The 27663-nt window shown below is 40.9% G+C and overlaps 1 protein-coding gene across 1 annotated transcript in view; it reads right to left on the bottom strand.

The window, feature by feature from the left end:
- LOC146317548 (neurocan core protein-like) overlaps nucleotides 1-23895 on the bottom strand; it is a 59584-nt gene extending 35689 nt beyond the window's left edge. The window contains exons 1-3 of the mRNA XM_084731875.1: nucleotides 23640-23895; nucleotides 5180-5259; nucleotides 443-646 (exon numbers count right to left, since the gene is read on the bottom strand). Coding sequence (XP_084588001.1) covers nucleotides 443-646; nucleotides 5180-5252 — 277 coding nt within the window. The 5' untranslated portion in view covers nucleotides 5253-5259; nucleotides 23640-23895. The remainder of the gene's footprint in view (nucleotides 1-442; nucleotides 647-5179; nucleotides 5260-23639) is intronic.
- Between the last annotated feature and the right edge of the window lie 3768 nt (nucleotides 23896-27663).

Genomic DNA, 27663 nt, shown 5'->3' with positions numbered 1-27663 from the left:
CCATAACAGTAACGTTGCGGGCTGTAAAACCAAACCAATGAACTGAAAGGCACCAAAACATTAAAGAGGCCCTCGATAGATGAATTCAATCTGCACCCTGCCTTTACTTTGCTTAAATCCTTCCACTCAGGGAGGTTTGGAGCGTTTATAAGCCCAGTGGAAAACCTCTCCTAAGAAGATTTATCTCATTTTAATTCCAGGAGCTGCTGTATTCAGCTTGTTAAGTTCTTTGTTATAGTTTTACAATGTGAGGCCCTCAGATTAATTCATTAAATACTCTGAGCCGAGGAGAACTGCAGAGTCGGGTGATAATTGTCTGTGCACGACTTCTTTACACATAGTTATTTCACACAGCGTTAATATAAAAATATTGATAAGTGCACCCTTGCACTTGTAATGTAGGTGTTAATCAACAGCTAAACCAGATCATCTTTGTTTTTACCTTTAGCAGAAATCACAATCTGCTCCAGAGGAGCGCCCTGTCCTCCTGCTGGTAGCCTGATACGTGTCCACAGGAGGTGGGGAGGCTGGCTGGAGGAGCTGGTCTGGAGGGTGAAGACACACGGGAGAACGGCTTTGCCTGCCAGCGTTTGTTGTACTGTAGGATGGGTGATCCTACGCATGTTCACTATGGAGGAGGCCGAACCTAGAGAGGACGAACAACATAACAAAACATAATTAGATTATGCAATTAAATATGCTGGAGGAAGCAAGGGGAAAAAACCAAAGATTCAGCAATAAATACTTTCTGATAGACATAAATGTTCGATTACAGGCTAAATGCTGTACAGTGTTCAAGCGGTAGAGGAGATACATAGAGTGTAGGCTGTACTGTAGCTTCAAACCAAGTTGTCTGCTAACAAGACCTCAGGGATTCATTAGCATTTCACACTCACTTTTCCAGGCACAAGGCACTTGTTTTATCACTCCACCAAAGGAACGCATTATAGGATACCAGGCACTCGCACTCAATTACATATGCACATGGCATGAGTAGACAAAACCCACACCAGCGTCCACAGTACACCTCACTGGCTCCAACTTAATCATTTAATACATGCATATAAATGACTCCAACTGTCGCACAAACTAATCTGTTTAAAGTTATTTCATGCCAGAGATGCGTTAAATGTAAAGGCAAAGTCACTGTAAGAGTTAGATTCATGGTTCTGCAGACTGATATCAGCGATTCACTCTGTCTGGTTGCCATGACATACAGGTTCAATGTAACCATGACAACAGGATCACCTGTACAGACATTATCCTCTAACCGTGCAACCAGCGCCTGCATCTTTGTGCCCTCATCCTCCATGCACCTCACTGATACATTATTATATTTATTCAAAAGAAGATTGAAATTTTATTTTCCTTAAACATAAAAGACTTTTTATAACCATAAAAACTAATTTGCGTAATTAGAGCAATGACAACTGAGCATGCTCCAGGAGCTGCATTATAAAAACTTCCTATCTTAAAAGCAAGTTACAAAAGCAAGTTTCCAAATTTGTTATTATCAGAACAAATCCTAACTAACTTTAGGAAAGCTATATTATTTCATGTCATCCCATTACTCAATCCTCAATAAATGATGATTATCAACTTTTATGTCTGTTACCTAGCAACCAGTGGTACTTTTCTCACCTCACCACACCGTTTTTTTTTTCCTCATTGAAACCTACATTTAAACATACATACATATATATATATATATATATATATATATATATATATATATATATATATATATATATATATATATATATATATAAAACAACAGGCATTAAGCTTCAAGACAGATGAGTTAGAGATGTTGGTAACATCTGTAGAGAAACCAAAGAATTTACAACAACGCTAACTTGAGACATAAAAGAAAGACAGTGGTCTGAGAATAGCAGTAATATACAGATTAAACAAGTTAGCTAACACTACGATTAGCTACTGTTAGGAAACACTACTGTTAGCAAACTCTATCGTTAGCTATTGTTAGCGAAAACTATCGTTAGCTACTTATCAGTTATATAGATTTTGTGAAGTTAGTAGTAATACACATTTCCTGTCCTGTCAGAGTAGAATTATTGACTTAAGAACTGGCCTTTTTCCTGTAAAAGGCCCTAATCATTATTACCATGGTTACCAAACAAACAATTGCTTTTTATGTTTTTTTTGTATTTTTCTGCTTACTATGTTTATTGTAAAGCAAATTCTTCATATGTGAAAACCTACTGTGCAATAATTCTGATTCTGATTTTATAATAATCCATGGTAAGTTGTTGTTTCTGCTCACAAAATCAAGGTTTGTAACTCTAACATGGACTGTAATGTGCAACAGTATGTCAATATACCAACAAAAAGGCAGAAGACATAATTACAAAGCTTTAATAAGCTCAAAACAAATTTGCTCAAGGATTTTTGCATTTGTTTTCTTTTCTTTATTCAGATTTTCACTGTTAGTCAAATGCACAAGTTTGTAGAAAACTAAATGAGTGTAACAAAAGGATAAAAAAAACCAAAGCCTTATTTGGAATATTGCACATTGTGGAATTGAATCACTGAAAGATATTTCCATCTGCATTTAGATTGGACGGCTTTCACAAGCTGAACCCCCTGAGAGCATCTCTCTGTGCTGAAGAACGCCCCCGCTGCCTTCTCCCCCAAATCAGATGTAATCACAGAATCACAAATATCAGGGAAAAGAATGAGAGCCGGCACAAGACAGAGAGCGGGAACGAGAGAGGGACCGAGGAGGAGACAGAAAACCATCGAGGATGGAGGATGGAGGAGAAGAGCAGAGCCTAGGAAATCGAAAGGAGGAAATTGAGAGACTTTGGATGACAAGTGCAGCCTGTAGCGTGGCGGTGACAGATGGGACAAAAGAGAAACAGCCTAAAAAGAGGAAGAGAGAGCTGGAAGTGACATGAAAGGACACTCTCTATCATTAACAGATGCCATCTTATTCCTGTCAGTCCTCCTCCAGAGTCCAATGAGCTGTTTGGATCACACATAAACTGCAAGGAAGGTGTCAAAGCCAATATCAGTGTTTCTTAAACTAAATCTGCAAATTCTGCTGACTAATTGATTTTGATCCCTTCATGCCAAACATAGTTTTATCCTAAGGTGTTTTTTTTGTATTATTGTTCCCCACAAACACATAATATAGACTTAATACTGCAGCAACAAATAATATACTAGTATATATTTAAAGTGCTGAGCATGAATGTTCTCTTCTAAGGCTTCCTCAGAGGTGCGCTTTGTTGTTAAGTTATTGAATAGCACAGCCAAAACAAATATTTCCATCTCGAGTGAAATATTCAATGTTGTCCTACCTGTTATATGGTGCAAAGTTCAACATAAAGCTAGTGAGTGGACCTTTGTCAAACTATATGTGAAATATTCATGTTCACATTTATGTTGCAGTCATTCTAGCCAACCATGCGTTACATGAGAGGCAGGGTAAACTCTGCACAGGCTGTCAGTCATAAAGCTTACACTCATTTTACCGGTTTATTCTTTAAAAGGGAGAGTTTGGATTATTTGAAGTGGGCTGGTATGAGGCACTTATCGACAGTTAGTGTATAACGGAGGATGTCTGTTGACATGCAGCAGAGAGGAGTACCAGCACAGACGCTAATCAATACACTGCTGTGGACAAGATTAGTAGCAAAATGCATTTGAGCCACCTAAAAAAATCAGTATTAGTTTAAGTGTATGCTATATTCACCATGTTTCCACCACTTTAATTTGCAAAATCAGCAATTTCTCTCAGAGCACAGGAGCTGCTGGTCTGCTGCTGCCTCAGTGGGTTAGTTTGTTTGTGTTATTGTGCAGCTTCCATGAATCCCAACTAACTTTTTAAAACCCCAAAGTCACACAATAACACAAAGAAACTAACAGATCGAGGCAGTAGACCAGCAGCTCCTGTGCTGCTTTGAAGTGAGCCATATTTGTCTTGTATAAAGCTGGCTTCCCATCAGGAAAGGCTGTCTGATGATAAAGCAGTGAAAATATTCTAAATATAGTGTACACTTAGACTGATATTTTTTTTTTTTTTGGGTGGCTAAAATATGTTTTGCTGTTTATCCTGCCCAGTTCATCGCTTAGCTTCCTCTTCCTCCTGCTTCTTCTCCAAAACTGTGGCTCCATCAACCACCATCTACTGTAGGTTTAACACTGACTATGGATAAATAAATCATGCTTTCTAACAGGGAGTTAGATAAGAAAATCAATACCGCTCTCTTGCCTGTGCTTTAGATAAGCAGCTGCAGCTGGTTAGCCTAGCGTAGCACAGAGACTGGAAACGTGGAAACAGCTACAGGGGTGCTTGAGGGCAACTTTGAAGTGATGAACTTGGAAATTACTGACTCAGTAGTGAGCTAACTGAAATACTTGTCTAGTCTTGAATGTGGGAACAATAGCAGGTTCCATTGCTGTTTTGTTTTTTTTAAGTAATTTTAGTACTCTGCAAATCCTTTTGTTTACTTCTGGATCTTGGCTTGCGCAACAACAACAAAAAAAAGACGATAACATGATTGAACGTGGAGTAATAACTTTCTGCTGTCAGAGTGTGCTTTAATTTTGGAAATGAGTGATGCAGTTTCTCCTTCTTTAATGAAAATCCGGGCTGACCAGCTACCATCATGCATGCCAATTGCAGGAAAAGTAATTAAGGAGGGGAACTTATCTTTTCTACAGGCAGTCGGCAGGCTGCATGTGGGACCTCAAACCTGCGATACTATCCACCAGAGACCTGCGGCTCTGAGATGTTTTGTCTTTTTGTTCCATAATTGTGAATTTTATGCATAGTTGTAATGGAACAGATGGTCGACTAAACTTGCATAAATGGGTTTGGAGGTGTTCCAGCTCAATCCCACTGAGCATGTCTGCAAACATCCTCAGCATGTCAGTTCTCACTTACAACACTCAAATTAGTAGCGACCTGTCTTGTGTATTTAAGACCATGTAAAAATTAATGTGGGAACTGATTTGTTTCTCTGTATTCTGGTCCAGCTGCTCCCCTTCCTCCTTTCCTTACACTGAACCCACTTGTGCGCTGGCCTTATTTGTTATATTGACTGTTCTCTTCCATTTCTTCAGATCAGAAACTGCTTGTTAATTTCTGCAGCACCTGGAGATGCAGCAGTTTAAGGACACAAAGCGCGGAGGTGGGAGACAGAGAACTTACCCAAGCCTAAATAGAGCAGCAGCATGAGAGCAAAGAGGATCTGCCGCCCAGCTGCACACACAGTGAGCGCCATCCTGGACCTGCAGAGAGAAAACGGAAAGGACAGAAGTGAGGCAGGATCGGGAAGGAGAACAGGATCATTTGTGAGTGGGGGCAAATATTCAAGGTATGATTGTATATGCATGAACAGATTTTTATATGTTGTAGGTTTTATACACGATTTCCATTCAGATGGGCTGCAATCTGCCATCCCTCCTGGACCTGTACTCCTCCAGGACCCTGAAGCGTGGCCAACCCCTCCCATGTGAGACATTAACTTTTTGAGACACTCCTCTCCTGCAAGAGGCTGCAGTCCATCAGGACCAAAATTGTTTCCGACTCCTATATCCTCCCCTCCGCCCTCACTAGAGGTCAGCAACATTTACTATCAAAAGAGCCATTTTTGGCTGAAAAACAAAACAAACAAACAAAAAAAAAAGGTCTGGCACCACAACTATTGAATTCACTACTTTCCTCTGAGACATGTCTCTTTATTGATTTGGCATCCATAGCAAGTGTAGGGAGCTGAGCCACAGACATAGGCACATTTTAGTTGATGAAATATTAAAACATTTTCTTCATTTGATGAAATATTAAAACATTTTTTTCATTTCATGTATAAGCAACACATTTTTACAATTGGAGAGTGTAAGAATCACTTTAGACCTGGAGCATTAAGTGAAAATTGAAATGATTAAATAAGAACAGATATTCATTTCTATGTCATTTTTTTTGTCAAAACCACAGGGAGCAACTGGAGAGGGTCAAAAGAGCTGCATGCGGTTCCAGAGGTTGCGGGCCCCTGCTCCAGATGTTACATTAACATAAAGTCTAAACACCCGAATAGATGTATTTTCATTAACGCACATCTCTTGGACTCTATCTTGCACACAAAAGTTAATACTGTGAAGTTTTTCATGTTTTTTTTTTTTTTTTTGCACATTCCTGCACAAAACTGCAGAGCACTTTCATGTTAATAACCCTCATACTGCACAAGTTATATTTCTGATTTTTTTTTCAAATGTTAATGTTAGTTTTCTATTTTCTGTTCATGCTTCTTGCCTTGCAATACTTGCTTTAATCTTGCTTTAATTTTATTTCTATTTTCACATACTATGTTTATTGCTATGCACCAATATAACAAGGCAAACTCTGCTTATGTGAAAAACTACTTTGCAATTAACCTGATTCTGTTTTCATGCTTTGCCCTTGAACACAAACATAATGATTGGTTTTGCACAAACACAACAAAAAAATTATGCGAACCTGTGAAGGCTGTTTTATTTAAATCCGTACTAAAATACCTATCAAGTATTTTAGTTTATAACGTACAGTCATGTACGGTACAGTACAGGTATTGTTCTGGATTAGATAACTTATTTTGTCTATTAAGATTAAACATTTAAAGTTACACTTTCACTGAACCCCAGATTGCTCCCAGTCATTAGGCCCCAGGGCCTCGCATGGTTTTGCTCGCTGCCATTGCTGTATGAGTGTGTGTGTGTGTGTGTGTGGTGGGCTGAATGAGAGGCAAACTGTGAAGCGCTTTGAATAAAAGCACTATATAAATGCAGTCACTGTTTCCGTCAGGTGAGACAGTTTGGTGATTTCCATGTCTGAACAGATGAATGGCAGCTTGCTCCTGTGTGTGCCTGGAAAAAAAAAAAAACTCCCACAGCTGTTCGGTTTCATAAAACCTTATCAAAGGTAATCAGACCAACTGAAATCCATGGCAAGTATCATAGAAACAAAGCTGAGTGTCTTAGTTACTAAAAAACTACAAAAAATGGAGACAGGGTTTACACCTGATGGAAGTGAAATTAATTTAGTATCTCCCTCCTCTAACTTTGTTGGTGATTTACGGTATCAGTGAAGCAACCACAGGTATTAAAGCAGCAGCATAAAATCAGTGTTTTGTTTGTTTTTCTTGTTGTTGCGATGACCTCCCTGCACTGTAGCCACATCTATAACTTATAACCACACACAAGCCTTGCCTCTTCTTACAGTTCCAAAATTTTGCAGCCCTGTTCCACCTCTAGGTTCACTCAGATCATCCAGCCAAGGTCTTCTATTTATACCCCACACCCACCGCAAATCCAAGGGCGATTGTGCTTTTGCCTTTAGGGCCCCATCTCTCTAAAACACCCCCTTGTCTCCCCAAACCAACTGAGCATGCAAACAGCTTTGGAGAACTTTTCTAAATTTTCACCAACTTGCCTTAATTTATTTTTCTGTACAATATATTTTTTTGTTGTTTACCATGTGCAGGCCTTTGTACCTTTGTTTTAAAAGGTGCTATATGAATAAAATGTTATTTAGGTACCTACTATAAACAAAAAAGACACAAAATGACCTAAAATGGCCTTGAAAACTAAATCCTCGAGAAGGCAATCTCAGGCAAATGCGGTGATTTAGCAGCACACACACAGTATCACAGACAAGGACAGATAACGTTTCCTATTCATTTTATTTATTGGTGTTATAGTGCAATAATAAATTAACAGCAATGCCTCGGTAAGGGCACTTTAAGGCCCAGACACAGTTCACTGGAGCTTATATTGAATACTTTGGCAGATGCCTTTGTCCATAGTGACTTATATTTTTCACCCAAAACCCACTTAACCACCTGAGCTGCAGCTGCCTGTATAATAATGCCAACATTATTATTCAGCGCTGGTCTTATAAAACAGGCCATCAGACCTTACTAAGACTAATTTGATCTTACACAACACACAAGGAGAGATAAATCTAATGATGACACCTTGACTGAATAATCTGGCCCCAGAAGTACAGGATCGGATGAACTTTTAGCACTACTGCAGTGAAGGAGAAGTGATTCTGGTGCAATCTTACTGCACGACATAGAGGAAATCCTACCACACATCAGAAATGAGCTGCTGACTTTGCCAGAGGATTTGGCTCGGGGCCTGAAGCTTCTCAGCTCACTGGAGAGACGGCTGAAACAGAGCTTTATTGCCCCGTACTGGTATGAGATGGAGATGAAGAGGAGAATTGAGAAAACACAGCTTTCATAACTCTGATTTTAAGGTTAAGCAACACAAAGAAACTCTAAATTAAAAACTCTAAATTATTGATTTGCTTGTGGGCAAAAAAAATTGGTTATTTAGACTTTAGTGGCAACAGAAACTTGCTAGTAGACCATTTAAAAAGTTTGGAAAAGTTTAAGCAGAAATTAGCTCGACATGTTTGGAACGTCTAGACCTCAGTTACATAAAGTAAACAATTTATCCAGGAAAGCAAAAGACTCTTTTTGCATACACCAAGGTAACAGCAACTCATGCCAACAGCATCCCTGATTCCGAGAAAGAAGATTATGCAACACCAGTTCAACCCTTTATAAATTACAGGAATAATGGTCGCTCTCTTCTCCCGACCATGTGAAAGCTCAGTAAAACCTTCAACCGTATAAAACTGGAGCGTGTGAGGCGAGGAAAAACATTCCTCTCAGATAGGAAAGCGCTCCGTGACACCTGCCAAACTATACTGTCATTAAACGACAATTTGTTGAGCGATTTTTTAATGGTGGGCTAACAGGTTGGTCTCTTGATTCTTGGAAAAAAAAAAAGGGGGGGGGGGATTCTGGTTGCGGGTGAGACCCCCGCTGTGCCACACACTTTGAGGCATCCCATCTCTAAAGGTGGGTTAGGACCTTGTGATGGGCTGTGACAGATTGGGGTCGAGCCGTTGGACTCTTTGCATGTGGCTGAGCTAGCTGGGTGGGTGACAAGGGATTTCTTAAGGCTTGGAGAGGGTCATGACACCGAGGAGTTTGCCCAGTCTTGTAAGCGGAGAGCATTAGAGAGTGTTGTATTGGAGGGCCTGGGACTGGCAGGGGCCCAACAGCCACTATCCACAGCAACAGAATACAGAGCGCAGCCTATATGGACAACTGTGTGCTATAGACAGCCACCTTTCAAAGTTTTACCAGAGGGGATTTACAACATACAGTGCACTGGCCATCCAATCACACCAGCTGCATACTAACCAGCACCACCTTTTGTTAAGGACGAGACATCAGATGTCGTGAACGCCTCCCTCTAAATCGCCCCTCTTCCTCCTCGCCTTTCACAGGCGCAGTTGTGTCTTGGAGAGAAAAGAGCCAGAAGTCTCTAAAATGCTTCAGTGGACTTCAATACGGATGTCCATCCGACACATTTTCACGATGTTGTCTGAATGGGACGCATTCTTAGGTCATTGTAAGAGCCGGCGAGCGGAGTGACGGAGATCCAAAGAGAGCTAACAGACGAGGCTGGCAGACCTACATCACAGCTCAGCACTAAGCTGTCAATCTGCTGTAGCTGGAGACCAACTGGCCTCATGATCATCGTGACGCAGGCGAGACGGGCCCCTCGACCCAAATCTCCTTCAGTTCTGCTGTCGATGGGAAAATTGCTCGAAGGAAAAAAAAACAAAAACATGAAAAGTGTGGAAGTCGTCATGTCAGCTGCTGTTGTGGTTATAGGATAAATCATGTTTGTGAGCGCAGCATGACAGCTTTATGCTTAAAATGCCTCCATCAGGCTACATTCAAGTGTGTGTGGGTGGGTGTGTGCGTTCACAGACTGCAAAGGTTTACTTAATCAGGCCAGGTTGGGTCCCATGTTGATTCAGGACACACACACACACTCCACTATAGCTACTGTAAAGACCCACATCAAACCGCAGCCGCTGCACAAGGTAGGTCACTGATTCTCATCTTCTGCATTAATGAGCACAAAGCATTTACACAAACATACAGGCTACGCACACTGCAACACACACGCCAACACGAGCGCACACACTGGCAGCTGGCATCTCTGTTAGACAACAAGTAAACTTCATGTTTTACAGTTCGTGAATTGACCCAAATTATGCAGTTTACACGGATAACAGCGGCAGATTTACTCGAAAATCAGAGCTATTTTTGAAACGATAATTTCAGACAGAAGAAGACAAAAGCAGATTCTCACTTTTAGCAGACAACTGCTTATTCTGTTTGCTGAAATGACAACTGTTGCTGTCAAATTTTATCTGCTAATTTCGTAGCTGGGTAGCCAATTATTCCGCGAGTTGGGTGAGTCTCCAGCGGACATTTCCAGCCAACTAGTTTTAAACAAGAAGGGTCATATATATACGTCCTGCCCTACTCTGCTTCTGATTGGCTTACCCTGATAATCTTACCCTACTCAAATCACACTCCTCATGCCTAAACATACCCATAACCTGCCCAACCGTAACGGCCCAAATAAACAAAGGTAACGAGTGCTAACCAATCAGAATCCAACCATTTATCTTATATGGGGTGATGACTGTACTGAGGAGCATAACATTACTGGCCATTAAGGCATTTTCATTAAAAAATAACAAGATGGCTGCCGCTGATGTGGAAATGTTTCTGCTAAATCTGCTTTCACGTCAGTATTAAATGAACTGAGAAGAAGAAAGAACAAGCAACTGCACGTAAAACATTTGTTGATAAAGTGATGTGTTTGCTGTACCTCCATCAGGATTTGGAAAGTCTGCAATGTAATTTACCAACTACGCCGTGTCACACATTTCATTGCTCTGATTGGTTGCAAGTTTATCCAATTGCCTCCGGAGACATTTTGATCTGCGCCCGCTGATAATACCCTCAGGAACAGAAAATCAACTGAGATGTTTCCCGGCTAATTTACATCTGCAAATTGGTCTGGCAATGCTAAAATGACAACACAAAGACCTTGGGAAATGTAGTAGCACTGCCTTGGGTGAGAAGTTTATAGGCCTACCCTTGGGGTCTACAACATTTCTGTCTGGAACTGCAACAATTAAATTACCTATTTTCCCTTAAGAATTTTCTTTTATCGGATTTGGCGTCTGTAGCTTGTCAAGGGAGACTCAAGACTGGCCACTGGCAGAATTTAGAGGAAAAGGTGTATGACACACATATTAGCTGACCAAATATTAAAAGACTTTTATTATATTTTAACAGTTGGAGAATGTCTGAATCATTTTGAGCCTTTGACATAAGGCTCTGGAGCCGCAGGTTGCAGATCCCTGCCTTGCCAGAGTTGTATAAACCTCCACAAACTAAACACACAGCAGGTAAACAGTGAGACTCAACTCTGAATGGAGGTTTTGTAACATAACATATAACCGCACAAAATATCCTTACAGTTTTGCTCTTGTGTTTTTGTTTTTGATTGTGTTTATATGCAATACTTTTTTCTTTTTATGGTAAAAAAAAATGTGTTTTTTCTTTCTGCTTGACTTTTGAAAGAATATTGTTCTCCACCCAGCAGTAAAGAACTCAAGCTCTTTTTGTCCCACAGGGAAATGAATTTCTGACTGAAGAAAAAATCTTTTGTAGTTTACAGGAAGTTCCAAAACCTTTCTTAGGCATGATGACAAGAAGAAGCAGTAGAATTATAGTCTAAAAATATATAACGAAGCTTCAGAGGAGGGGCTGAGCACGTCAGATAAATCTGTAATACTGGACTTCAGGACGGAAACAGACAGTTTTACAGTTAAGTGTCAAAACTGTCCGTCTTTGTTTCCCCCTACTGGGACCTGACAGGAGAAGGTGATTCTTCTCCTTCCCTTTTTCTTTAATCACGTCTCGCTAAACTATTACCTCCTGAGAGCCCGCGGAGTGAACAGCACAACAACAGCTCCAGATGAGTGACAGACAAAGTGGTGAGCTGGGAGAGGAGGAAGATGAAGGAGGAGGAATGAAAGGAAGGTCATTTTATCACCGCCGTGACAATATTACAGTGTCATGATAAAAGCTCTTCAGCAAATCTGCACTGGGTGCTCTATAATTCTTCTTAATTTGCTGTTTGTGAGGGGAAAAAAAAAGCTGCAACCATCCTGAATAGATTTGTGGCTGAGTTTTGAACTCCAGTGTGCTTACAAAGAAGCAATTTTCATTAATGAATTGTAAAGACAGAAGAAAATACAGTGCTAGTATGTTGCAGTGGGGATTCGGAGCCATAAAAGAGACATTAAACCAGAGCGCATGACCATTAATTGCTCGGCAAATTAAAAACAGGACGCTCTTGAAGAAAAGTGAGCTGAATCAGGTGTTCACTTCCTGCTCCCTTCATGCATCGTGCGCACACTCTCACACACAGACACCCTTTGTGTTTGGTGTGTGTCTGTGTGGTGACTAATCACACTCAAAGCAACTAATGACTCATGCGGCTCTGGCCTCGGACTCAGATGGAGAGAGGACTCTGGAAAGCTGCTGGTCCGTCCGATTCAAGATTACACACTCCTTCCTCTCACACTGACACCATTGATCTCGCTGGGCACGGGGACAGAGGTTATTTAATCCGGCTCGATAACACGCTCGGCAGGAGCCAACTAAGATTTGGCCAGATTTGAATGCAGTAAAACCCAGAGAGGAGGCAATTTAGATCGCTGTGAAGTAGGGATGCACGATCCCATTGGCGTTTTTCACAGCAGCCATTTTGACATAACACAGTAGAGCAAACACAGGTGTTATTAATGATGCTAACTGAGGTTCAGTTTGGGTCAAACAGAGTCGAGCTGCTATTGTGCATGTGGGCTCACTGGAAAGACTACAACTGCTACACTAAATGGAATGGAACCTAATGAGTGTCATTGGTAACACCTGTGTTTACCCTACTGGTACAGATGGATAAAGACTTTAAAATGAAATATTGGGATCGGCCCGAAATGAACATTTCTGCCAATATGACAGGCGTGTCTTCATTGCGATACAATATTATATTGATTCTTTGGACAACGATGCAATATTTGCCAATATGAATACTTCGGTTCAAGGGTCTACAATTGATTTTGACAATATCACAAGTCCACTTAATACGTCCAGTTACATTTTTGTATCACAAAAAGCAGCCAATTTTATGACTGAATTCCAAAACTAAAGGTTTATGTTCAAGATGATAATATAGGTCGGTATTTTCCCTTTGCATCGACTATACTGGATTGTTAAACGTTGAATCAGTATATCAATCCAGATCGATGTATTGTTACACCCCTACAAGAACCCATTGCAGGGTTGAGCTCATTATCGTCATCAGTGTTTTGTTTTGAACTGTCGGTCTCATGTCACTCTATCGCACAATACATTTGAATCGTCACGTAGAAATTACGGATCAGCGCTGTCAGTCACGACAAGAACGACAGGAACGCAGCCTCCGACTGATCAGCAGGTTCAACACCTGCTGTCAAGATGGAAACGTGGATAAATAATCACAAACGATATTCAGTGTTGGATTTATTTTTATCACGTCTCCAAAAAACACTGTTCAAGTTCAGGGCTGGATTACAAAGCTTCTGAAAGGGATGCGACCTCGCAAGCACAACAATAACAGCTACTGCTATAGTTAACCTTTCCTCAGTTTATCTCAGGGCTAACCTCCTTCACTTTTCCAGCAGTTGGGAAAACAACAAATAAGACTTTTCTTGCTTTTGAAAAGCTGCAGCATATTTCAAGTGACATGCTGTACAGTGCATTTACTGCCACAATGACAACTTAATGTTTTCTTCTGCTTTGTTTACAGCACCATCATTCTCAGCCTACTGCTCACTTACATGCCACACACACACACACACACACACACACTGCTGCCCTTAAAGGAGCTGTGCTACTCTTATGACAGGACTCCTCATTCATTCATTCATTTTCTGTAACTGCTTAGTCCGTAAGGGTCGCGGGGCTGCTGGAGCCTATCCCAGCTGACATTGGGCGAGAGGCAGGGTACACCCTGGACAAGTCGCCAGTTCATCACAGGGCTGACACATAGACAGACAACCACTCACACTCACATTCATACCTACGGGCAATTTAGAGTCACCAATTAAGCTAACATGCATGTCTTTCGACTGTGGGAGGAAGCCAGAGAACCCGGAGAGAACCCATGCAGACACGGGGAGAACATGCAAACTCCACACAGAAAGGCCCTGCTCCAGCCACGGAGCTGGGGGATCGAACTCAGGACCTTCTTGCTGTGAGGCGGCAGTGCTAACCACTGCACCACCGTGCCGCCCAGGACTCCTCAATAAAGTGCTATAAAATGTACTTATCTGGGCAGATGTGGCACGTCGCCATCACATGGGAATATGTTGCTTTTTTACCAACGTAAGAAAAAATTCATATAGTAAGATGATGCTTTAATTATGCACACCCGGTGCTAGTATGTCTGCCATGTGGAGGAATTTTAAAAAGTCCAAAACAAATAGCAAAGGTGCTTTTTGCAGTGATTGCTTAGTCGTGCAGCGCATCCCTTCAACACTACAAATTTAATGACCAATCTTAAGAACCATCACACCAATAAAGACGGCGATAAGGATCAATTTGTGAAGAACAAAGAGAGCATCACTTTTAAAAAAAAAAAGCTGTCAGCAGAAGTTCTTATATTTCTAAGTGAGTGTGCACATTTTAAAAAAAAGCATTGTATTTTATGTCTGCATCTGCCAGTGAGCCGTCACAATAAGAGTAGGCAGAATAATGTGTTAATTTAAGCACAAGAGAGATTTGGTGTTCTTTGCAATTAGGTGGGGAAAAAAATGATTTATTATTGGTATCAGCGTCAGCAAATGGGCAGAATAAGTTGGAAAATATCAGCATCTTGAATATTGGCAGAAATCCAATATTGTGCATCCTTAGTACTGTAACTTTACTGTTCTTTTTATTAATTATTCACTAAACCAAGTAGAAATATACTGATGTGATGTTTAATACATGCATCAGTAGTGTGCATGTACCTGTGAGAGATTGACAGCTCTTATAACATCCATCTGTTTCAGACCTTCCTGTGAAGCTGCTGTGGAGCTGCACTCAACCGACCTGCAGCAGATGAGCTCAGAGATGCTCATTTTCTCTCTCTCCACCTCTTCATGCTCAGCCTCTCTCTGGCACCGTCATTTGTGTGTTTTTGTTGCGTGTGCGTATGTGCAAAAGGTGTAGGTTTGGCTGAAAGATTCGATATACGTTATCCAACTGTGAGCTGGACAAAAAAAAAATCAATTCAAATGCATTTGATTAACATATGAGGGAGCCGCACTATTTATAAGTGGGCCCATAAATGTGTGAGAACAGAGTATTGTAACAGCTTTTAGAGGAAATAGAAACCAGGGAGTGCCAGACAGCGGCCTCGGTAGAATCAATCATCGCTCATTTCTGTAATGCATCAAAAAGGATCAAATCACACCGACATCAATTGATTTGTTACTCACGAACCTTTTACTGGAAGAGGAGAAATGTTCTCATTTTACTTAAACAAGGACTTCAGAGAAAAAAAAAACAAGCTGATTTATTTTGTCTAAAAATCACCAAGTCTGTAAACAGCGAGTGAGTTTGCATGAATTTGTCCTTGGAGTGATTTTATCCAAAGGACTCTAAGGTGGGTTGTTTCTGCCAGGAGAAAAAAAAACAGATTAAAATACATTTCAACACTTAATTAAAGGGATTTTGAAATACTGCAGTTTTGACTTACTTGCTGCACTGTGTCATAATTTTCATGTACTGCCATTACATTTTTACTTATAATGAGATAATTATGACTTACAGTAAACCATCAATTTTTGACAAACTATTTTGGAACCATACTCATAATCATACTTTTGACTTACCGTGACTTTTGATTTTCACAATTTTTTTTAAACTAATTATATTTTATGTGCAGTACTTAACCACAGCAAAACATTAACTAATGAATCGACACTTGGTGGCATAACTTTCACATATAATCACTTAATAAGTTTATATGATGAACGTGTTAGTAAACAGTGGCTAATATACATATAAGTCCAGCATTCACTTTACTTTTAGCTCTGTTTTTGGTCTCCTCCAAGTCCTGAGGGAAATATCTGTGTCTTTAACTGCTAAATGCTTCATTCTGTTTGCCAGCAAATCGATAATTTTGTCTTGTCTTGACGTTTTGTGCTGGAAAGGTAGCGTACATCCAGTTTTAAGAGCTTTCTTGCAGAACAAGATAAGGTCAAAACCTAGAATATGGCTGGACTATGTGCAGTTTGAAACACAAGATGGCATCCATGATCTACACAGGAGGTGGACTAGCTGGTCCTCGCTGTGAAGCTTATGCTTAACACAGTATCCCCCAAGATGAGGGCGTGCGAGCCAAAAGTGATGTCATTGCACCTTTTGTGTCGTGCATTACTTCTCAGACTGTTCGTGCCTATTCATTTTGAAAGAACAACGGTCAGGGGGGAAACTCCAACACTCAAGTGACCAGTGGTGAAAAGCCACATTCAGATGGAATCAGGCTTTGCACCAAAAACACCAGTCATCTCATTCATTTTGAGTGAGCGTAGTGCGTTAGGCTGCGGCAACAGGGCCACAGGGAATGCCAAAAAAACACAGCGGTATGCGGCAAAAAAGTTGAAAAAGTTGAATAAACGTCTGCTGCAAAATGCTGCAGAAGTTGCTGTAAAATCGTGAAAACAAGGAGCCTCTTTTGATTTATGTCCATTTGTTTGATGAGAGAGAGCGCAGCTGTGCTCCTGTGAGGTAGAGACTGAAGGGGGAGAGGGAGCGCTGGTAGCAAGAATCAGAGAAATAAAAGGGTATTTCCTGATTGTCTCACAGCAGTTATATTCTCGGTGAACCAAAATAATGATGTCATGAGCCAGAAAACCAAAAACAATAAGCTGAAAGATGCTAAAACACCCTGCTGAAGGCAACTACAGAGTCGAGTGTTAATTCTCTGTGCATTCATAACTATGAGTGCCTCCTTTCACATCATAGAAGTCATTTGACATATTGATAAAAAATAAATTAGAGCAGCTTTAATGACTCAGTTCCATTGAGGCTATGAGGCTGTAGGGAAATGTTTGTTTAACTAAATAACTATATTGAAGGAGGCTAATGATTTTAGGGTCAGAGGCCAAATATATGTAGCTAGAGACGGTCTAAGTGGGCAGTGCACCAGCTGTGTCTAAAAGACACCAGAGGTTAAAGGTGAAGGTTTTGAGGTTAGCTCTTAGTAACAGAGTCAATAAAGGATCAGGTGCATGAGACGCTGCTGTCATCTTGAGTGTATTAGTCCGTAGCTGCACACACACACACACACACACACAAACACACTCATATACTCATTGTACTGTGAGAGCTGGCTACCACAATGCAACCACATTTTCATCCACAGGGAGAGGCGGTCAGAAAAGCTCATGAAACGGAATAACAGACACAAACAGACACGCTGGAAGGACTTCATCCAAGAATTCCTCGTCTTTAATGATGTGCTGAGTCTGTGGAATATCAACTAAGTGAGGAAAAGGGGGTGAAAAAAAAGGGAGCTCTGTCCTTCAAGTGTTTTTTAACTAATGCCAATGTCCTGAGAGGCAAGAAGCAAAATCTCCTCATTATCACATCAGCTGTTCACAATAATAAAAAAAAAGATGTCATAAACAACTGTCTCTTTCATATCATTCTAATCTTCTCTTCAGTGCAGAAGCTGGTAAGACCTCGTCTCAGCCAACTGTAAGGCCAAACATTTGTCTTCCACCAGTCGGTACCTTCGAGGAGAGCCCCGGGCCAAAGACAAAGAGAGGGACCCTTTCTCTTTGTGTGGCTGAGCTGTTCAGCTGTGGTCTCATCTACGCTTGTAATGATTGGCCTGGTGGGCAGCTTTAGTCCCTCCCAGGCTAAACACTGAAGCTGATTGATGGATCGGTTTGTCCAATCCCTTTTGGGTTTTGGTGGCTGCCTGGGGGACTCATTTGGCGAGGGGGTTTCTCAATATTCCAGGGAGACCAGAGAGTTCGACATTACACCTCCCCAGTCCTGCAGCTAAAAAAAAAAAGAAGCAACTATTCACCCTGCTCTCTTTCTCCATTTGACGAATGTTTGTGGTCGGATCATTGGGCTGTGAGATTTGGGAGCTGTCCAGTGCTGAAAACGTGGACAGTTTTAGCTCCAGTCACTGTGAAGTCATTGTTAGTCTAAAGCCTAGTCCCCTTCTGGCTGTAAACGCACCACAAAGTTCAAAGAGATCATAAAATTCCCACTTAGGTTCTTGGTCTTGCTCACAGTGGGATCCGCTGCTTATGAATTATTGTGAGGACAGAAATACCAAAGACTGCAACAAAGAAGTCTCATTGTACGAACATACCCATCACACGCTGGTCCAAACAACCCATTCTCAGGGCAGCATAACCATAAAGCAACAAAGCTGTGGCCGACTCCGAGGTGAAGCTTATTTTGATCGTCTGCTATAAGCGAATCCTGCTGCGGATTTGCATTTATATAGCGCTATTCTGTTAGCTATTAGCACTCTATTAGCGGGGAATAGATCCCATAATCACCTAAGTGACATATTAGAGTGGGCACTCACATACCATAGAGAATAATTTCAAGCCATGACTGAGAATTACCTTTGGCTTCCACTGAAAATACACCATCAGCAAGACTCATGAAATACATTCATACCAGCAAACTGGAGGAGAAAAAAAACCCTGCTCACTTATGACCGGCAGGGCAAACTTATCTCCTTTATTTCATTTTATTCTGAAAAATTATGGCATTACAGTACTGTAGGGCTGAAACTAACAACCGTTTTCATTATGGAAGATAAGGTAGAGCAGAGTAGAGTAAACTTTATTGTGCCTGAGGGGAAATTTGTCTTGGGCCACAGCGCTAAGGTCCGTTGCTTCACATGAAAACATCACAAAGGCACGAGGAGCGTCTGACGCAAAGCTAGACAGCATCATAAAACATAAACAGACGTTTGATTACACATTTGACACTGAACATATGGTTGCTTACAAAAGAAACTAAGAATTAAAAGTCCTTAACATTAAAAAAGATTATTTTCTCAGATTTACTCAATAAAATGTCAGAAAATGGTGGAAAAATGCCCACCACAATTTTAAAAGCCCATTTGTTTTGTTCTATCAACAGTCCAAAACAAAGAAATATTAAATTTATAATCAAATAAAACAGAGAGAAGCAGCAAATCATCATATCTGAGAAGCTGCCAGCAGATGTTTTCCGAAAATAACAGAGATTTATATCAGAACAGTTTGCTGATTAATTTTCTGGCTAATTGTTTCAGCTCTAAATCTCAGTATTGTCACATCTGCACATCATTTACCTCATTTAACAGCAGGGTTGCAATTATTTTCCATTATCAGTTAATCTGCTGATTATTTTCATCAATCAATTATTTGTTGGTTTGTCTGCTTATGACAATCTCCCAGAACTCAAAGTGACGTCTTCAAATTGCTTTTTTTTGGTCCAAAAACTGTCCAAAACCCAAAGACTCTTCATTTATTGTCACAAATGACAAAGAAAACAGCTAATACTGCAAAGGTTTGGCATTTTTGCTTTTGATTATCAAAACCGTTGGCTGTATATGAGTTTACTTATTTCATTTATACTTTGTGCTCTTGATTTCAGCATCAGGTTCCTTTATTTGCACCCAAAGGTAGATTTGGTTAGCAGTAAAAGAGACAGAGCTTCCACCCTGACGCACAAACATCACAAACAAAGACAAACATGATAAAAGCACCAATATGAAAATGCCTGAATGAATAACCCAGAGAATAAATACAAGAATATGAATGCAGGCTTGCTTTTTATCTACCTTGAGCATTGGTGTGTAAAAATCCACCAAGTGATAGTAAATGCATGTTCTCATACACCACTATAATGTTGTTCTTGAAAGAAAATGGAAAACTAAGCTGCTTTCATGCACCAAAGAGGAATATATCCTACATTAACCTGCAATAAAACTAGTCTCAGTTGCTTAATCGACTAATCTTTTAAGCATCTAGTCATTAGCTGTATGGAACTGGTTTGGTCTGGTGCATAAAATTCTAGAAAATTGTGAAAAACTTCGTCCTTCAACCTAAAGATAATCACTTTATCATCAAATAAGAAAGAAAAGCCTCACAATCATGGAGAGAAACAAGGGCATATTTGGCATTTTTGTCAATTCTTTTCCTGTCGATCAACTAATCGATAAATCAAAATATCTTAAAGCATCTAACATTACTCCTTTCTCGTCTTCCACTGATGCAAAGTGACTCCTCGGATTGCAAAGGCAGACATGATAAACAATAGTGAGGCTGACTGAGTGCAAAGTGTGCAGCATGAGACAGCGAGGCAGCTGAACCGAGCTCCTACTCTATTTTAGAATTAGACCTTGTTCTTCCCCACAACACCGCTCTCTGATCCCCCTGCTCGTATGAGTGCACTCATCTACATACACACGCGAACACACAAACACAAACTGGGGCTCGTGGACACCCCTTTTCAAACAAGACACACATCCGGACAGAATGAAAAATGCATGCTGTAAACTTTCAGCTGGGTCTCTCGGCCTCACTCCTCACTATTCTCTCCTCTCCCCTCATCCCAACAGGAAGGCACCGCTCCTCTCCCTCTCCGTTATCTCTCACACACATACATCTCCTCGGCCCTGGCTCGTCTATGGCGTGTGACGTTGCCTAGTTAACCTCTTCAAGCTTTACGGCGCTGACACACAGCTGGTGGTGGGCGCGCTAACAAGGCGAGAGAAGAAAAGACTTGGACTCCTCCAGACCGGAGCACTGAATAGAAACAGAATGGGCTTTATTGGGCTGCAGGGCCTCTCATCTTCTCAGACAATACTGCTCATTTGTCAAGGTGACCCAACGTGTTCTCCTCCGTCACCGTGATTTGTACACGCCAGTGTTTGTTTACAGAGCAGCCATGTCATCAATATGAGACGTTCAAAGACCCGTTCACATGCTCGGCACAAGACAATCCCTCATTTTGCTGTCATTTGTTTGCTTTTAGTGTCATTTTTCATCTCGTATTTTCAGGACAAAAGCAGAATTAGTTTACATGGCACAGAGACATGAGATACTTTAAAGGGATAGTTCAGATTTTTTGAACTGGGCTTGTATGGGGTACTTATTGATGGTCGCTGTATTACCTACAGTAGATGCCGGTAAGCATGCCCCCTGTTTGGAGAAGCAGCAGGAGTGCTGGTGTAGAAATCTCAGCATTTAACTGCTGTGGTCAGGTCAGCAGCAAAATGTATTTTAGCCTCCTAAAAATAGCTCCTCCTATAAAAAAAAAAAATCTGTGTCACTTTAGGTACATGCAATATTTAGAATATATTCATCACTTATCCTTTCTGTTAGACAGCCTTTTGCAACAGGAAACTGCAATTAAATAAGCCAAATATTGCACTCTGTCATTCAACCAAACTCCATATGCAAAATCAGCAGTTTTGTCTGACAGAACTCCAGAGTTGCTGGTCTGCCACTGCCTCGATATGTTAGTTTGTTTGTGTTATTGTTTGATTTCGGTGTATTAAAATATTTGTTCGCATTCACCGAAGTCACACAATAACACAAACAAGCTAACAGATAGAGGCAGTGGTAGTTGAGCAGTAAAGTAAAATTAGTGTTTTCGCCAATGGAGTTTGGTTGGTTTAGAGAGAGTGATATCTGGCTTATATAATCACGTTTCCAATCCGAAAAAGCTGTCTGACAACAAGGTAAAGCAGTGAAACTATTCTAAATATAGTGTACCCTTAAAGTGATGTAGATTTTTGGGGGGTCGGCCACTATCAAGTGGCTAAAATATGTTTTGTTGCTGATTCGGTCCACAGCCTTACATCGCTCAGCTTCTTTTCTGCTTCGCCAAACTGGGGGCGTGCCGAACGGCATCGACTGTAGGAAATACATTCAAACCCCACTTCAGATTATCCGAGTTATCCCTTTAAAGTAAAGCTGCGGCAGTGATCACTGACAATCCAGTTTCTATACACATCTTTGATGCCACGACCAGGTGACAGGCTCTGGATGTGCACCAACATAAGATCTGGTTTTGGCAGCAATTTAGCACATGTCGTTTGCTCACCACAGGACTCTGATTTACATAATAGATTTCACAAACACCTGTTCAAGTGTTCAGATCTGCTTTCACAAGCAGTTGCATCACTCAACAGAAGGTTTCCGTCCCTTTGATTTCTTTTAAACTGTGTCACCTGTAAAGGAAACATTTTAAAGATGCATGCAAACCAAAGCATATAAAGTTCTTATGAAGACAAGATCTCCTGAGAGGAAACCATGTTGAGGACACGCTAACAAGGTTACTTGCTGAGCTGATGATTTATGCATGCCCCTACATGGCTCGTAAATATAGACCAATATTAAAAGCTTTGACCTGTAAATAATTAAAGATATCCCAAATGGGTGCAATTTGTGTGCGTCTCAGAAGCTGCGACTGTGATGATGCGAGAGGAGAGGCTTTGATTGGTCCACAGGAGGGCTGCAACTAACGATTATGTTTCATTGTCGATGAATCTGAGAATTATTTTCACAATCGATCAGCGCAAAGTGACGTCTTCAAATTGCTTCTTTTGTCCAACCAACAGTCCAAACCCCTTCATTTACCATCATCAGTGACAAAGAAAAGCAGCAACTGCTCACATTTAAGAAACTGTAACCAGCAAATACTCAACATCTACTATTAGGGTTACAAATGTTGTGCCTTTTCCTTAACCAATAGTTGAAAACTTAATCAATTTTTCAAGTAAATATCAATAATTAATGAGATACAAACCCTGCATTCTCTCTCATTTTTTGTCTCATTTTAAGCTGAAGTTTCCTTTTTCAGCACATGGCTAATTGATGAATACATTTTTAATCTCTTAAATTGTTGATGGTAATTAATTGATTAATAATTAATCACCAACATTCGAGTTTACTACGAAAAGCAGCAAATCCTGAAAAGTTGGACATGAAAAATGTTTGACATTTACAAGTAGGGTTGCAAATTTTGTGCATTTTCCTGAACCAATAGTTGAAAACACTAGCACTTGATTAATCATCAATAATTAGTTAGTAACAAAACATGCTTTTTGTCATTTTCTCCCCTCATTTTCATTTTTTTCTCTTTTTCCCCCTATTTCTACAAATGGTTAATTGATTGATACATTTTTAATCAGTTAAATTCAATGATTAATCATTAATGTCCCTATTTGCTATAATAAATGACAAGAAAAGCAACAAATCCTGTCATGTTAGTAGCTGGAACCAGCAATTCTTTGACATTTTTGCTTACAAAATAAGATTAATCGGTTATCAAAATCTTTGGTAACTAATTTTTTTCAATCGATTAATCGACTAATCGTATCAGCTCACAGCAAATTCTCAGAATTACTGCATATGCATTGAATTGGATATTGCATGGATGGGTAATGTGAAAAGAAATCAACAATTTCCACAAATTTCAAGCTCTCCTCTGGCTCCAGTTTGACCTAAAGTGCGTTTTTCTATCATAACCAAGAAATAAAAGCACTTTAAAACCCTCCTCCGGCAGCTGAGGGGTCTCAGGCGCCTCCTGCCACCCGGTGACTCCAGATATCACACACTGACTGACCAAATGATTGGTTTCATAAAGCATGCATGCGAAGAAAATTATGACTCTTACCTTTTTTCTGACCTAACCAGACGCGTCTCGGTGGTGCAATCCTCAGGAATGCGCGGAAAGCTTTGCGCCTCCGTGCAGGTGCTCTCCGGAGCTCCCGGAGGGCGCAGAGACGACGGAACAAGGGGGTGAAACAGCACTTTGCAGAGGCAGAGACAGCAGGCTGAGTGTTGGACTTTGCGCTCCTTCTTCAGCGGTATCCTCTCCTCACTGAGCGGCAGCAGCAGCCTCTGCGCCGTTCATCCTCACACACACTGATATCCGCCAGATCACACACATACACACGCGCGCACACACACACACACACACACACACAGACAGCAAGGTGCTCCCACCGTCCGTCCCCCTCCTCGCCAGCAGCTATACGCTGAGGGGGGAGAATCAGTTTGAACAAAGAGGCAAGCGGTGACAGGCAGACGGCTCCAGCGCCCCCATTCAGAGGAGAGGGTGGTGGTGGTGGTGGTGGTGGGAGGGGAGAGAGAGAGAGAGAGGGAGGGAGAGAGAGAGAGAGAAAAAAAAGGGGGTGCAGTTTATATGACCATAATCCGATTCCTACATAAAGCTCAAAGGTTGATCCGGTGTCTGTGAATTAAATTAAAATTTACCCATGAGCTTACAATGACAGTCTGACCATCAGCTCACCCTCCTCATCCTCATGTCACATCCTCACATCCCCAATATCACACACACACACACCTCCTGTGAATCTGCTCAGCTTGTGTTATGACACATAATAACCCTCCGGGCTTTTATTCTAAGAGACAAAAATAAAGATCATGCTGTATACTGAAGGAGTCATTTCAGTTTTATTTATTTACTTTTGTTATATTTATGTTTCTTCTAATTAGTCAAATTTTATTTTTTGGGGTTATAATGTAATGTTTTCATATGTCTTCCATAAGTGCTATGTTGCACTGGTTGCCTGAATTAATTAAATAAAAAAACCAAAACATTCAACAACATCTTCTTCACAGCCTAAAAAAAAGAGATCACACTGTATAATGCATGTAAAGCATGGATACCAAAAACTCAAAGTACAATAACACCACAATAAAGAAGTCAGAGATACAATATTCATCACAATATTAAAAAACAAGTAAAATGATGACTTGAAAAAATGTCCTATATTAGATAATAAATCTGATGTGTGCAGCATTCTGTCCTTCACAGGGTTACTTTTTACTTTCGCATTTCTTTTTTACTTGTTTTTGAGTAAAGAAGTTGAATCATTAGGGAAGACTGGGGATGGTTGCAATCTTTTTCTGTATTTCGCTCAGTTACTCAGAAACTATTTGGACTAGAGCATGCATGCATACATCATAGGTGTGCTCTGGTACGTAAACAAATACATCCCTGGCCATGACATAAGCATGTGTGAGCATGGGTGAGTTAGCTACAGTCTTTTCAGTCTTCAGATTGTAGTAGAAATAAAAATAAAGTAAACCAGAGGCTTTTTGTGAAGATATTTTTAGCTAGCGGCTTCATACTAGAGATCTGTAGTATAATAAATGGGTTTCTGACAGTCAGTAATTGTCAGTTTTATCTGGTAAAATGTATTTAAAAAGGATGAAGTAAAAACTTGGTGGTCAAAATATCTGTTAATAATGCTCAGTCATACTAACTTAGCCTGCAGCGCTAGCAAAGCCTCATGCTATCATGTGTAATTTCCTAGTGGGAGGATGGTTGGAGTGGCAGGCATGACAAAAGAAATTGTGTTTCTTCGTGGTCCGGTAGGCTTCCAACGTCGGCAAGAAAAAAAATATTAACCACAGGCCATCGACAGGCTCTTCTTGGTGCCAGATTTTTCTTAACCTTATAACACCCCAGTGCAGCGCTTCTGTGATTTTCACAGCAAAAGAAAATGATCGAAATTATGTAAACAGTCCTCCACCATGTTTTGCAGTGTAGTCGCGCTGACTTCTCTGTCCTCTTCTTTGCGTGTTTGATTACCCCACTTTTACAGAAAAGCTAGAGAGGTGAAATTTACTTCATGAACAACTCCAGTCTGCAGCTGTAATTTCACCACAGTGCACAGTATGGTTGGGTGACTTGATGAATGTGTCACCTGTGTTGATGGGCTGAATCCATAATTGTTTTTATTAACCAATTTTTGGGGCGACATTTGTTTTATTTTGCTAATGTAATGGTCTGCAGAGTAGCAGTCGATGCTCTCATCCAGCGGCTCAGTACACATCTCACTCCCATCCACAAAACTCATATCATATGATCAGGCCTGGACTACTATTGATCAAGTTAAGTTTCAGGCAGATTTGATCAAGTAAACAAAAGTTAATGCAACTTCCTGTGTTTTGGCAAAACACTGACTTTCACTGTGCCGTCATGGCCGCGCCGTTTGACGATACGTCAAGATCTGCACAATGTAACATTACCATGGTCTTAAGGCCTTCCTGACCAGCTTTGAGTTAGATATGGCCAACCTGCTTAGAGGAGCACATTAAAGTCTAAAACATGTCATTTCCTGTTGCCAGTTGATGGCGCTATGACTATTGTGGAATATTGTCATGTAGATGTGTTCAGGGCAGGAGTGTTATCAAATATGTGAAGTTTGGTGCAGATCGGATCATTTATACTGAGGTTATAATAATTTCGTGTTTCATGGCGAGACGTCAGAATTCCACCCCATGCCACGACCAGGCTGTCCAACCTTAGTTGCAGCAAGGTCGGGTGCCCATCAGACACCAGCTGGACACAGGAGACAATGGCAGTGCTGCAACTGTCATGGCGAGGTCGGGCGCCCGTGAGACACCACGAACACAGGAGGTGCCGGCTGAGCCACAACGGTCACAGCGAAGACCGGAAGCCCGCCAGACACCAGCCGGACACAGGAGGCGCCGGCCGAGCGGTCTCATGTTTTTAATGGAGAGGCATGAACATCACACGGCAGACCACAACCCCCCAAAAACATGTCACGGCAAGATGTGCCGTCAAGCTCTTTTGAAGAAGCACAAAGAAACAGGTAACATTGAGGACTGTAGACGCAGAGGTCGGCCAAGGAAACTTTGTGTAGCAGATGAAAGCCACCTTGTGCTTACTTCTCTTTGAAATCAGAAGATGTCCAGCAGTGCCATCAGCTCAGAGCTAGCAGAAACCAGTGGGACCCAGGTACACCCATCTACTGTCCAGAAGTGGTCTTCATGGAGCAGGTGCTCTGGACTGAAGAGTCAAAATTTGAATTATTTGACTGTAACAGAAGGCAGTTTGTCCACTGAAGGGTTGGAGAGCGGTACAATAACAAGTGTCTGCAGGCAACAGTGAAGCATGGTGGAGGTTCCTCGCAGGTTAGAGGCTGCATGTCTGTAAATGGAGTTTGAGATTTGCTCAGGATTAATGGTGTCTTCAGTGCTGAGAAATACAAGCAGATACATATCCATCATACAATACCATCAGGGAGGTGTCTGATTGGCCCCAAATTTATTCTGCAGCAGGACAACGACCCCAAACATACAGCCAATGTCATTAGGAACCATCTTCAGCGTAAAGAAGAACAAGGAGTCCTGGAAGTGATGGCATGGCCCCCACAGAGCCCTGATCTCAACATCATCGAACATTTGTGACAAGTAATGGAGGCATTAAATTTTACCTTACTGTCCCAAATGAAAAGGTGAATAATGGTGGTAATAACTATGCCTATGGTTTGAAAATAATGCCAACCACAATAATAGTAATTTTTTTCAGAGATGTCTCATAACCTTGTGTTTCATTGTATTAAAAATATCCTACCTGTGACAGCTGCTGAAAGAGTCAAGAGGCCCGAAAGATTCTGGAGTGAGCCGATCGATTCCATGTTAGTGACGACAGTCTGCAGCACAGATCATCTGAAAGAATAGAAAATGTAGGTCAGTAGACTGGAATGATAAGAAAACATGTCTAAAAAGATGGATGAAGGTAACTACATTTAAAACTGTGGGGAAAAACTGTTGAATGAGGCCTAATCTATGGAAAGAGGTTTAGATCATGGTAGTTTGAGTAGTTGTCATTAATTACTTCCCCTCTGCTCAACATTTTG

Source organism: Lutjanus erythropterus, chromosome 12 (genome assembly GCF_056507025.1).
Source record: "Lutjanus erythropterus isolate fLutEry1 chromosome 12, fLutEry1.hap2, whole genome shotgun sequence".
Classification (NCBI taxonomy): Eukaryota; Metazoa; Chordata; class Actinopteri; order Lutjaniformes; family Lutjanidae; genus Lutjanus; species Lutjanus erythropterus.
This window is presented reverse-complemented; position numbering and strand designations above follow the sequence as displayed.